Source organism: Hipposideros armiger, unplaced genomic scaffold (assembly GCF_001890085.2).
Source record: "Hipposideros armiger isolate ML-2016 unplaced genomic scaffold, ASM189008v1 scaffold_288, whole genome shotgun sequence".
Taxonomy (NCBI): domain Eukaryota; kingdom Metazoa; phylum Chordata; class Mammalia; order Chiroptera; family Hipposideridae; genus Hipposideros; species Hipposideros armiger.
This window is the reverse complement of record NW_017731638.1, coordinates 2,119,165-2,133,532: the sequence shown is the minus strand read 5'-3', so window position 1 is coordinate 2,133,532 and position 14,368 is coordinate 2,119,165. Positions and strand designations below refer to the sequence as shown.

The following is a 14,368-nucleotide window of genomic DNA, read 5'->3' as shown; positions in this document are numbered from 1 at the left end:
AATGAAAAATCAGTGAATTATTACTTAAAAACAAACACAGCTGAATGACTTTAAAAGGGCACACCCTAAACATAGGCCTTAAAAAATGACTAGATCTTTGTTTCGCTTCTGCTTGTCTGATAGTAAAAGTAATAGTGTTGCTACCTAGCCACAAAGAGATCATGGAACACATGTCAGCTCTCTACCAGTAGAACTTTCATTTTAGCACTTCTTGGCTTTTGTATGTTTACATTGTTCATTTTAGCTGAATTACACAGAACACAGTATATTTAGCATGGATTCTTGCAGCTCAGCAATTTTCATTGACCATAGTTACCATGCAGTGTTTGCCCACAATGGTTAGTCAGCAAAAATGCATTGAGTTGCTGCTGATTCATTTCTGAGTCAGTGGACCAATTCACCTTCTGAGAAAGGTATCTCTGGTTTTATAAACATTGTAAAAGAGCACTGTTTAGAGCAGAAGTTGATAAACTGTTTCTGTAAGGGTCAGAAAATAAATACTCTCAGCTTTGTGTAGGCCCTTCGGTCTTTGCCACAACTACTCAGAGCTGCGGTTATAGTGTGACAACAGCTACAGGCTAGTGAATGGGGCTGATTTTGTGCCAGTAAAGCCAGTAAGAACAGGGGTGGGCTGGGGGGCGGAGTCAGCTGACCCCTGATTTACACAATGAAAACACACAAACTCACAGTAAATGTTAGCCTTTATCCTGGTCTCTGATTTGTCTCTACAGGCAGAAGACTGATCTTTGAAAATATGTATTTGGGAGACAGCCACGTTCTATTGACTACCTTGTGCTGGTGCTGCCATCGAAAAATCTGGTTACACTCCGGGGAGGCCTGTGGCTGCTACAGGACTGAACCACCTCAGCCCTGAGATGAGTGTCCGGCCTGAGCGGGCACACCATGAATAGATACACAACGATCAAGCAATTGGGGGATGGAACCTACGGTTCCGTCCTACTGGGAAGAAGCATTGAGTCTGGGGAACTGATTGCTATTAAAAAGTAAGTTTTACCCATCACGCTCATGAGTTCCTCCTCAACTGTACGTTCTCAACATTGTTGTAACTCTACCCTCTCCGTTCCTTTGTCTTAGAGAAATTTCAAAAGGGGAGTGCCTGGGAGGCATGGAGAAGAATCTTAGACATGGATTTCTGTGGGTTAGATGGCTGTCAATTCTGGAATGCTCACGTTAGAGGTCTTAAATACATTCCCACTTTAAATTGACTACTTTGCATCTAGCAGTAGTACTTTTTCTCAAAGTGTTCTCTCATAGTGTGAGGTAGTAATGAGCAGGTTAATAAATATTGTTTTACAGGAAAGGAAACTGAAACTGAGAAATTAAGTGACTTCATTTGGGCCACGTAGTAGTCTGGTGACTACAGTTTTGTTCCCCAGGCTTCTCTTCCCCTTTAAAACCTGAGCCCACACCCATTGTATTAGTTATCTGTTGCTGTGTGGCAATTTACCCCAACAATCAGTGGCTTAAAACAACTCGCTCTCAGTCTCTGTGGGCCAGGAGCCTGGGCATGGCTTAGCTGCGCCCTCTGCTGTAGGGTCTCTGAGGAGGCTGCAGTCCAGCTGTTGGCCAGTGCTGGGGTCTCCTTGGAAGGCTGGACTGGGGAAGGATCTACTTCTAAGCTCACACACATGATGGTGGGCAGCATTCCATACCTCCTGCTTTGTCGGACTGAGGGCCTCAGTTCACTGCTGGCTGTTGGCTGGGGGCGCCCTCAAGTCCCTTCCCACATGGGCCTCTGAAAAGAGCAGCTCACAACCTGGGAGCCAGCAACGCAATGAAAGAGTCTCTTACTAAGATGAAAGTCGCACCTTTTGGTTTTATAAACTAATCACAGAGGTGACATCCTTTCAAATTGCTATATTCTACTGGATAGAAGCAAGTCTTTGAAGGAGAGGGTGTTATACCTGGCTGTGAATAAGGATATGGCTGGGAGGGGGGGGAGGGCTTTGGCGGCCGTTTTAGAGCCTACCCGCCACACACATCTGTATCTAGTTGCCTTCTCAACATTTCCATGTGGATGTCCTGCAGACACTTCAAAACTCATTTTATCCCAAACTGAACTTATATCCAACATATTCTCCTGCTCTTGCTCCCAACCTGTTTCTCCTTCAGTATTCCCTGTCTTGATAAATGACGTGACCATCCCCTCAAAACCTGGGAGTCCTCCTGACAACTCTTGGTATGCCCCACCATCCGTTATCTAATCCTGTCGATTCTAACTATTAAATATTTATCTGATGCCCCTTCCTCTCTCTATTTCCACTGCTAACCTCCCATTCACTCTGTTACCACTTAACCACCTCTACTACTAGAATAATTTCCCCTACAGGGTCCCTGGCTTCCATTCTTAACCCCTATCCATTCCAGTGTGAAGGGATTATTCTAAACACATGAATCTAATTGTCTAAAACCATTTGTGCCAAATATTCTTTGTGTCCCCACTGCCTCATCACTGTCCTGTTGTCCCACCTGACTTCAGGGCATTGTGGTGTACAGTTCTGTGTGCCACCACCAGCATCGCACCACAAGTACACACACAAGATTCTCAACCAAGGTGCCTTCTATACAGTTGCTTACAGCGTCCCCAGCAGCACTGAGCCCCAGCTGCCCATCTTGATATCAGCTCAGCAATGCACCCTTGAATGGATTTCCTACCTCTCTGTTCCCAGTTTCCCTGGCTTCCTTCAATCACCCCCCCAAATAAACTACCTGCACCTAAGTCCTTGCCTCAGACTCTGCTTCCAGGGGAACCCAAACTTTCAGTGTCTTCCTATCAGTTTTAAGATCATTGCCTCATTTTTAATGTGGTTGACAAACGGCTGCCTCATTCAGCCCCTGCCTGTTTCCTTCAGCTGAATGTCCTGTCGCTCCCCGCTGGCCTACTTTGTTCTGGCCACTCCGGCTTTTCAGCTTCTTGAACTCACCAAATACCTTTCGGCCCCAAACCTTCACATGATAGTCCTTTCCCACGCCTCCTCCCAGACGAAATTCTACACATCATTCAGGTTTTGGTTAACATACCACTTCACTAGAGGAATGTTCCCTGCTACCCCAGACTGGATTGGGTCGCCTTTAGGTCCATTCTCAGTACGCTGTACCTTTCCTTCCTAGTACTCAGTACAGAAAATGGTTAATGACCTTCCTGCTATGACGTCAGTTTGACAGATGTCTCTCCCATCATCGTATCTCCAGTGCCCAACAAAGTCCCTGCCACATAGGAGGGGCTAAGTAATATTTCGAGAATGAATAGAGGAATTGGTCACTCAACGAGGAGACAGTGCAACATCGGGGGCAGAGTGTCAGAGTGAGGTGGCGAGATGAAAGTTGGTTTGTTCTTAGCCAGCAGTGAGACCTCCTCTGCGTCACTTCTCTGTTTCTTAGTGTCCTTAGTTTCCTGTCCCATCTGTTTCACGGGGCAGCTGTAAGATTGACACGAGACAATGTGATTGAAGTGCAATGAAAGATATAACCTTGAAACTTGGATTTTTGGTTAGCCAATAGAGCTCTCTTTCTCCTCTCAGGCTCCCTACCAGGGATTGGCAAACTTTTTCTGTAAAGAACCAGACAGTAAATATTTCAGGCTTTGCAAGCCATATGGTCCCCATCACAATGCAGCTCAGCTGCTGTCATGTGAAAGCAGCCATAGACCATATATACATGAATGAATGCGGCTGTCTTCCAGTAAAACTTCATTTATGGAAACCGAAATTTGAATTTCAGATAATTTTCACATGTCCCAAAATATTATTCTTCTTTTGGTTTATTTTCCCCAACTATTTTAAAAAAATAAATGCCGTCTTAGCTTATAGGCTTTTCAAAAACAGATGGTGGGGTGGAGTTGGCCCATGGGCCGTAGTTTGCCAAGCCCTGTACTGGTTGGTGGGTCTAGAACTGTGGTGTCTAACACGGTAGCGAGTAACCATATGTGGCATTTAAATGTAAATTTAATTAAAAATTCAGTTCCTATGTTCTACCAGCTACATTCCAAATGCTCAGTAGCCACATGTGTCCAGTGGCTACCATACTGGGCAGCACTGAACATTTCCACCCAAACAGAAAATTCTGTTGGCCAGCTCTTGTCTAGATAAAATGAGAATGAGGAATTTCCCTTTAGGGCAAGGTTAGCTAATTAGAGCAAGGCCTCTTTGCACTGCCCTGTACCACCTCTGATGGAAAGCTTGGTGACATAGGATTGATTGTACTGTCAGATTTAAAAAGAAATGCTGTTTTGGATAGTATAATATTTAACAGAAATCAAAACCAACTTTAAGCACTATTCCTTAGGCTCAGAATGAAAACAATAAAAAAAGTAAAGTTTAGCCTGTTACTGGGAATAACCATACTATTTGTTTCTCTCTTCTCTTTTAGAATGAAAAGAAAGTTTTATTCCTGGGAGGAATGCATGAACCTTCGAGAAGTTAAGGTATTTATTAATACAATAGGGAATCATTTATGGATGGTTGATTGAAATAGCTTTATACATGCTTAGATGTATAGTCGATATAGTCATTCTGTTTGAATTGTTTCACTGATGCCAGAAAAGGGGGCAAATGATAACATTATGTAGCTAATAGTTCGAAGTAGACGATTGCTATGTTATTATGTTGGTGAGTATACTTTTTTAAAACCTTGATATATTACTATTACCTAAACTACAGATTTATTCAGATGTGAGTAGTTTCCCCACTAATGTCCTTTTTCTTTCAGATTGTGATAAAATACAAACAACATGAAATTTACCATCTTACTGATTTTTAAGCATATACAGTTCATTGGTATTAAGTACATTCATACTGTTGTACAGCCATCATCATCATCCATCTCTAGAACTCTTTTCATCTTGCAAAACTGGAACTCTGTACCCATTAAACAATAACTCCCTATGACCGCCCCCCCCTCCCCCAGCCCCTGGCAACCACCATTCTACTTTCTGTCTTTATGAATTTGATTACTCTTGGTACCTCATAGAAGTGAAATCATACAGTATAGGCATGCCTCGTTATATTGTGCTCCACAGATATTGCATTGTTTACAAATTAAAGGCAAGACCCTCCAACTCACTTTATTATAATACTTAACTTTTTTTCAGTGGTCTGAAACCAAACCAGTAGTATCTCCAAGGTGTGCCTGTATTTGTCTTTTTGTGATTGGCTTATTTCACTGAGCATAATGTCTTCAAGGTTCATCCATGTTTAGCAGAATTTCCTTCCTTTTTAAGGCTGAGTTATAGTCCATTGGACGGATATACCACATTTTGCTTATCCATTCATCCAATGATGGACACTTGGGTTGCTCCCACCTTTTGGCTATTATGAGCCTTCCCATTTTGTTGAACTCTTCCTTTCCACTGGCTTCTCTTCTGTCTGTAAATGTTGCCGCCATTGTGTCTAATCAGCCTCAGCCCTCTCCCCTGGAGCTTCCACTCCTCCCCTTTCCTTATCTTATCTTCCAAACTTCTCCCTTTGCCATCCTTTCCCCACCTACCATTGACTTCCCACTTAATCGAGTCAAGCATCTCTCTCTGCAAGTCTACTGAAGCTGTTCCCTAAAAGTCACTGGTTGCCAAGTCTAGGATCATTTCCTCAGGCACTTTCTTGCTTGCAGTTTTGGGTGCTGTTGACCACGCCTTCCTCTCCTCTCCCTGTGCTGTGTGACTCTGCTTTTGCCCAGCTGCCCTATGTCTTTTTTGCCTTTCACCAGTTCTTCTGTGGTTCACCCCTTAAATATCGGTGATTTCTCGCATTCTGTTCTTAGCAATGTTTTCTTTGCTCTGACTCTACTCCTGAGTGATGTCGTTCATTCCCCTTGCTTCAGCAGCCTCACCAAATCTCTTATCTTTCTTAGACAGTGGACCAGGGGTTGACAAATGCTACATCCTGTTTTTGTAAGGAAAATTTTGTTGGAACACAGCCGTGCCCCTTTGTTTGCATATTGTCTATGGCTGATTTCATGCGACAGTGGCACAGTTGGGTAGTTGCAGCAGAGACCATGTGACCTGGAAAACCTAAAATATTTACTCTGCCCCTTTACAGAAAAGTTTGCTGACCCCTGCTTCAGGCTCCTAGATGCAAGGGCTTCCTGGATATCAGTGCATGAATTTTCTAGACTGTCTGTGTCTCCCAACACTCATATATTCTCCCCCTACTGTTAATTATCATTTACCCATTTACCCAGAAACCACAGCTCGTTGCAGGCGACCTGTGTGATCCCACTTTCCACAAATCTCATCCATCCTGTGTGCTGCTGCCAGCACTACCTCCATGACTATCTACTGTTTATGGACAGGTTATGATGGGCACGGTGGCACCTTAGGTGCTTTATGTGCTCTGTCTTATTTCATCCCCCAAACTACCCAACGAGAAAGTGGTTGTATCTCGCCTTTGCTGATGAGAACAGCTGAGGCCCAGACCCGGTCACTAGTTTGAGGTAAACACAATTGCAAGCTACAAAGCTTGGTTTGAAACCCAGCTTTGTCAGAGGCTTCGGTGGGTATCCACCTGGCATCCAAACAGGGTCTTCCATGCCCACTTCTCCAGTTAAAAGTCTTTCGGATGAGCTTCCTTCAAAACCAAACTGGGACAGTTCTCATCCCTCAAACATAGAGTATACAACTCCACCCTCACACCCTTACCTGTGAGGGCTTCCCTCCTAACACACCCTTTTCTTCCCACTGAGTTTGTCTAGGTGTCACCCTCCCTTCAAGTCACATTTTAAGTGATACTAGCCACTCAGGGTTTAGTAATTACTCCCTGAAACATCCCTGATGTTCCTTGTCTCTGTCATTCCTTTGACCCTTAATTCAATCTTCCTTATTCTGTTATATGTATTTTATAGTCGTGGTCTCTTCCCAATTAAGCTGTTTGCCTCTTAAGGGCAGACACTGTCTCTTATGCCCAGGGTATCCTCGGGGCCCAGTAGGACATTGTACACCAGGTCCTCAAATAATATTCTTTCGTTCAACGTCTTTTCGTTATAACATTGGTGAGACGCCATAGGGACTTAACTCTTGTTTATATCAATTAGCCTATGGTAACATTGGTTTAGAAAAACTTTTAACTGCCGTATCACTGCAGTTCCAAAAACCCATTGATGATATTAAGTGAGTACTTACTGTAGTTTTAATAGTTAAGAACCTTCATCCATGGCGATAAATAGTCCCCGTTCGGACTCTGACCCAGGTTGAATTTGCTACTTACACTTTTCTGCTTTGATACAGCTGTCCTGCCACTTCCTCTCCTTTGTAAGCCTTTCCTGAGCCAAAATAAGACGCCTTCTTTATGGAACTATATCTCTGTAAAATGAGTCACATGAAGTCCTCCACACAAAATTAATTCTTTTTATATTAAATGAATACAGACTTTAACTTGCTCACAAGCCTCACTTAGACACAAGAGCTGTGAGCCACCCTTGGACTTGGGCCAGTAATTCAACTTCAAAACCCATTTCCCGCTAAGAGCAGAAGGTATCCTACTCCTTGCCTCGAATTCTCTTCTTGAAAAGCTTTAAAACTTACTCCATTTTCCTCTGAACAAATTTGCTGCTTGTCCACTGGACATCTCAGCCATTGCTTGGGATGCATTGTAAGCTTACAAGCACAAAAAATGGCTGCAGTCCCTGAGAGTCCAACAAATGCTACTTGCAAAGTAAGCAATGTCTGTGTTTGTTACTCCTGGAGAACCAGGAACCCGACCCAACTAAAAGTAATCAGCCCAGTTGGGTCATTCTAGAAGGACCTGGCCATTTGGCCGAAACAGCTGAGTATTTCCTGCCAGAGAGGCATCTTGGCAGGCACTTCAGGGAAGAGGCTCAAGAAGGGTCTTCCTTCCTTCCCATTCACTGGCCATGTTCCTCTCTCTTCCCAGCTGCTTGAAGTAATTTGATCATTCTCAAGCTCTGATCCCTGGGACACCTGATTGCTGAGTGTCCTTTCAGATTGTGAGTGTCCTTCCAGATTAGGATATTCATGTTAACATTCTCATCTTCACATATTGTGTTTGTTTTTTTTCTGTTTTAAAAAGGGATATTCTTTTAAGGAAATTCAAAAACAAAGAGGGCTTTATGTTTTATTATTCCTGGACTCACTTCTCTGTGAGAAAGTGGCTCTTTGAGGGAAGGGCTCATCGCGCTGGCCAGAGCGAGCCTTTGAGGTTTCCTTGAAGGAGCAAGTCTACTGAATTCCAGTCATCGAGTGAGCCAGCCAGCAGTTGGGTGTCTGCGGTTGTCATACATGGACAGGATAGGATTGCTGCTCACTAACACAAAAGCGTACTTGTTCACCGTCACCAGAATTAATGAGGCAAGCAGAAAAAGTTTACATGTGGCTGTCCTCATGTGTATGTTCCAGGAAGAGGAAAACTGCCTATGCACAAGGATGAATAATCAGAAGGTCACGTGCCGTTTCTGGGTCACCTTCTTGTTCCTTGTGCCCGACTTTTCTGCCTTTGCTGTTCTTGGAAGCAGAGGTATTTCTCCCATATCACCTAGAGGTCTGCCCAAGGAGATTTCTCTTCCTTTTTCTTCTCCTTTAGAACTCATACTTTAAGGAGTGCTGTGTGTCTCATGGACACACCTAAGTCAGGTGAAAATTGAGAGAATCAGGTTATCCGCCTCTGTCCTATGGGAACAATTCCCTTTTCAAAGTGTCTACACCCTGTTGGCTGGTGGGTGATCTCACCCCAAAGCAGCTGCCTTCTCCAGGGCTAGAGTGATCAAAGCCTCAGCTTCCAATTGATTCTGTTCTGGCCACACCTACAGTGTGAATTCTATCATCTGGAGGGATTGCCCCTCAAATAGTCCTGGCCCGTTGCCTGGTGCTTGCAGCAGCCAGAAATACCAGTTATGGTCAAGCACTTACCTTCTAGTCAGTTAATTAAGATGGTTTTTCCATGTAAAGTCACTATCAATTTCATAGAAATACCGTTTACCGAATTGTCAAGGGAATATCAATTGTGGCATTTCTGTGGTTTCAGAATTGTGTTTCTTCCTAAGTATACATGGGATTATTTTTCTTTTTCAACAGTAGTTTTTCTCTAATTTTTTGTGTTTTTCTTCCTCGCCTTTCAGTCTTTAAAGAAGCTCCACCATGCCAATGTAGTAAAATTAAAAGAAGTTATCAGGGAAAATGATCATCTTTATTTTATCTTCGAGTACATGAAGGAAAATCTTTACCAGCTCATCAAAGAAAGGTACAGTTTAGTTTTCATGATCTTAGAAATAACTATTGCAAAGTGGACATGTTTTCTTCCTGCTTTTTTTTTTTTTTCAGTCAGATTACTTAAGTTTCACTGTTTAAAGCTGCCCTTTAGATGAGGGGCCTGACCACATCCTGCTTTGGGGGCCTTGTGATAGCTTCACAGAAGCTACTTTCAATTAAGCTGTTTTCATGTTTTAATGGGTTATTCACCCAAAGAAGCTCAGAGATTTAACAGATAGATACTCTGTGGTTTTCCATTCCCACAAGGACGCGTGGGTAGAGCAACTACAAGTCAAGGGTGTAACAGCTTCATTCATTTTTGAGACTTCCATTGAAAACTTCTAGGTTTATTTCAGTTCCTTTCTTGCTATAGTGCTCTGCGGCTTGTGTGCTGGGCAGAGGAAACTAAGAAACTTACTTGCAATGGTAATTTTGAACTTCAAAAGTGAACCATGTAGAATCTCTTGAGCACATTTTTTTCCCCTATGTCTTCTTTATAAACATTATTTCAATCATGGACTATCTCTTAGAAGTTAGATTTTCTTGGTGGCAAATGAATACCATTTATAGCATCCCTCTGAGTTATTTCAGTGAATAAATATCATCTTCATTGTCAATAATAGCAGTGAAGCTGTATGGTTTACCCAACCAGGGGAAAAATGGTACTATCCACTGTACTCGTATGTCATAAGGCCTCAAATTTTCCCCATTAAAATTTTTAAAAGTTTGAGTTTATGTTATGGAGATAGGAGATTTTTATGTGATATATTAGAGGGAATTTTTTTTTCAGGGGGAGGGTTACTATAAAATGTTTAGTTATTGCCTCTTTGTAACATAACTAAATATATTTGGTCTTTATAAGGTGGCTCCCTTGTATGGAAAAGTGGTTGTTTTCCTTTGGTCTTTAGTATCAAAGGGTCTAGTCAAGTTACCATATGAGAAATGTTTTCATAAATTCACACTATATAACCAAAAGAACATGAAAACAGAAAACAGGATTTGTTTTCATATGTAAATCATTGATTTATAACTTTTCCCCCCTCTACCCCATATAGAAGTAAGTTGTTTCCTGAGTCTGCTATAAGGAATATCATGTACCAGATATTGCAAGGACTTGCATTTATTCACAAACACGGTAGGTGATTTATAGTATCGTGTTTTTAAATAGCAGTGAAATGTTGTCATCAGTTAGATGATGTAGGTGTCTTTTGTGACTGACTCCCAGATAAGGCTGAAGAATTGTGAGGCTGACAGTGTGTTTTGGAATCCGTGGTCTTCCATAACTTGATTTTTGAATTTCCCTCATTTTTTATGTCTGCATGTTCTTTTTTGTTTTTTTATTGGGGAACATTGTGCTTTTCCAGGACCCATCAGCTCCAAGTCAAGTTGTTGTCCTTCAATCTTAGTTGTGGAGGGCGCAAGCTCAGCTCCAAGTCCAGTCGCCATTTTCAATCTAGTTGCGGGGGCGCAGCCCACCATCCCATGCGGGAATCCAACTGGCGACCTTGTTGTTTAGAGCACGCACTCTAACCAACTGAGCCACCCGGCCACCCCCATGTCTGCATGTTCTTATTCTTTAGGCTTTAATAGTAAGCTTGTTAATTAATAAATCTAAAAATTATTCCTGACCATTAACTGGTGTATGAATAAGGAATCTAAGATTAGAATTCAGAGAAGTGTTTTACCTATTATGTTTAACCCGCTAACACTAATTCACTGTGGCTTCTCATTTTCCTCATGTAGTTATGTTTCAGTTTGTTCAAAAGAGTTAAGAAATAGCCTAACAAGATGTATGCAACACAGGAGAATAAAATGAATTTAAAATTAGAGAAGAAAGCAAAAGGCAAAGGCAGAACAATGTATGACTAGCCGGGGTTGAGATTAACCCACAAATGGCATGTCAGCATGTTTTATTTAAGCAGAAGAAGCAGCCTACCGATTGGATTCAGAGCTTGCTTTCTACCAATGAAATTTATGAAACATGACCCATTACAACCTACATAGTTTCCCTGAGGTACAAACAGTTTAGTTGTCCAAGAGAAGCACAACTATTCTTAGTACCGAGACCAAGAGAGGTTTCCCTTTTGGATGCTTATAGAGGGGACAGTATGTAATGTGACTTCATAGTAAACACAGTGACAGGTGACATAGGGCAGTGTCATGTCATATCCCTAAATATAGGACCATTATATCACCTGATCAGAGAACACAGTTCTGAGGCCTAGTATGATTCACTCTGGGCCTGGTTAGTCCAAGGAAAGATTTAGAGTATCTAAAGAAATGCATGGCTGCTTATTCTTTAGGAAATCCCTTGTCAGTATTGTTCTTAGCTGAACTTTTGAAAGATATTGAGTAGTAATGGGTTTGAGGTTATATTTTCCAGCAAGTACCTGGAGCGTTACTCGTCTCTGTTACTAACTGGATGCAGACCCGGCTGGGGTTGGATCAATACCTTCTCATGAACACAGAGCCAGGGGATGGATGTGTTGGCAGGTGGTGCCAGGAGGCCCCTCAGGAGGTCATTCGAGGCCACTTGAATAGATAAACAGATGGGCAAAGCTGCTGATCTTGCACAGAAATCTACTCACTCCCAGTCTAAGGATGTCTTATGCTATTGCAAATAGTGTACCAACAAATGTTTCATTACCTTATGAGGCAACTGGGGGAAGCCCTTTGGTAATACGGTTAGTTCAGATGCGGCACAAATTGGCAGTGAGTAGAAAAGACCTTGTGCCACAGCCTGTGGCATGGTACATCTGCTCTTTAACGTCTGTGTAGCTCCTCACACTTGGAGACTAAATGAAACACAAACAATAGACAGAGGCTATCTGCACATTCTTGTCAGCCTCAGGCATATGCTGAATAATCAGTGAGTGATATGCAAGACTGAGTGAAATTGTGAACCAATTCTGGTAAAAAGCTTTTTTAGTAAAAGGTATGTCTGATTCTGCTGACATTGCTAGAACTAGCACATCATTAGCCTTCAGTCACCAGAGTTCACAAGGGATGGTATGAATTTTGCAAAACACGAAGAACTTCTGGTACAACGTTAGGGACAAATAGGAGGAGACCCTTACTCGCCTTAAGATCCCAGGGAAAAGAAATGATGAGAAATCAAAGAAATTCTCAAAAGAGAAAGGCCAACCAGAATGTTTTCAAATAGGGGCCAGCCACAGTGTGCCAGGTACTCGGGCTGTTTGCTCGGTGCTGGAAACTGAGTGGGGGAACTGAAAGAAAGTTAATATTCTTTGGCTTTCTCTTCTTTTCCTTTAGGCTGCCTTTCATGAGACTCAGATATTTGTTGCCAGAAGACACATGTAGTCTTTTATCTAGGTCCTAATTCCATCAAATGAATATATACTCGTACAGGTATCCTCATACAAGTGCATAGACGTCTACATGTGTACATACCCACATACACATGTACCTACATACTCTCCCCCGTACACACACATGCACACACACACATGTGTGTATGTGCACACACCATACATATTTCTATCCAATAATAACTAATATATATATATATATATATATTCCATGTACTATTATGTCAAAACAGCGCTTTGGAACCCTGCGCTGTCGTTTCCCTCGCATGCCTTAGTATGGAAACTATGTAAGGGAAGCTGTTTATGGGGAAGGTCAGACCATCTTTACATTTATAACCTATGTACCATTGCTGTTACCAGAGGTTCTTGTCGACGCTTGCCCCAGCTGTTAAACCCCCAGTTCTTGTTTTGACTTAATAACATTTCATCCGTCACCTTGTTTATTTCTTTGCCAGTCTCTCAGGTAGAAAGTATAGATGGTATCTGTTCTTTCCAAAGGAGAGAACACCGAGGTTCAAAGAGGTGGAAAGACCTGCCAAAGGCCCCACGGCAATAAAGTAGGCAGAGCAGAGATGACCTCAGCTATCTGTGCCCATTTGCCAGCTTCACTAGAAAAACTTGTCTGTTCTCAAAGTGAGTAAGAGAGTGAGAGGAGAAGAAAATCATGATAGTAACTGTAGGTGGGGTGGATGTTAATTGTGCAGGTCCTAGCTCATGTTCGCTGATAAGTGATTTTTGGAAACTTCTTAATGGTTTTTACATGATATTGGCTTGACTTTGGTTAAGTGCACGTGTAACTCCATATTATTCCTTTCCTCTGGTAGTGGAAAAAAAAAATAACCTAAAGCACTTCACAAGTTTGGCCTGTGAGTTTCAGGCTCTTCTCTGTGAGCTGTTCTCACTGTGAGAAGGTACACTCTGTCCCCGGGGAGCAGGCTCCTCTGAGAGGGGACAACAGCACTGCTGGTAGTTGCTATGGCCGTCGTTCATGCCGCTGAGTGCTTTCCACCCACAGGGAATGAAAACACCATTCTGCTAGGGGCTGATTGAGCAATGCCAAAGCATATGTACTTTGCAGGAATTAAATAAGTAATGCAAACTGTGTTTCGTCCTTAACCTATCCTTACACATATCCAGGTCACACTTATCCATGCCAGTAATCAGAAATGCATCAGGTGGCTGGGAGAACGATGTTTTGCCCCAAGAAGTGGTTCTCTGCTTCTGTGTTTCACCACTGCACCACTGTCTTGCTGTGCATGACCTTGAGTCAGCCTTTGGCCTTTGTGTCGCTGTCCTCCTGGCCTTCTTGATAAAAACATTGTAGGTTTAAATTCAGTAACATCTGTGAAATTGCAGCTTCCATAGCAGGGAGATGTGCTACATAAATTCATAGTGTTTAAGTTCCCTCATTATTTCCATATAGTCATATCAGGTTCATCATTAACGGAATGTAGCAGAGGGAGGAAAGCCTTATTTGTGGCTTGATGTTTTCTTTGGCACTGGGTTCTTAAGGAAAAGTAAGCACAGCACATTTTCTGCCAGGCTGAAAGAGAAAATCCCTCTGTTATTCGACAGGCGCGAGGTACCCTGAAATTAAATTGAAGGGCCGTTCCTGAATTCTGAAAGCCAAACAGTTTTGAACAGGAAGGTTCTTATCTTAACAACACTTTGCTATTGCGTGATCTCTGAGTGACCCAGCTATAAGGGTTTGTTTAGTATTGTAAATCAGAAATGCTGAGGAAGAAGTGGACTCTTGTTACAAGCCCCTGTGCACACGTCAGCAGACCATAACCCACCCAAGAATCAGATCAGAGCTTAGCTCCAC

The 14,368-nt window shown here is 42.4% G+C and overlaps 1 protein-coding gene across 3 annotated transcripts in view; it reads left to right on the top strand.

The window, feature by feature from the left end:
• CILK1 (ciliogenesis associated kinase 1) overlaps positions 1-14,368 on the top strand; it is a 60,882-nt gene that overhangs the window by 23,411 nt on the left and 23,103 nt on the right. For all 3 annotated transcript variants that reach the window (XM_019658755.1, XM_019658753.1, XM_019658754.1), the window contains exons 2-5: positions 732-1,004; positions 4,390-4,444; positions 9,085-9,206; positions 10,270-10,349. In XM_019658755.1, the coding sequence (XP_019514300.1) occupies positions 904-1,004; positions 4,390-4,444; positions 9,085-9,206; positions 10,270-10,349 (358 nt within the window). In that variant the 5' untranslated portion in view covers positions 732-903. The remainder of the gene's footprint in view (positions 1-731; positions 1,005-4,389; positions 4,445-9,084; positions 9,207-10,269; positions 10,350-14,368) is intronic.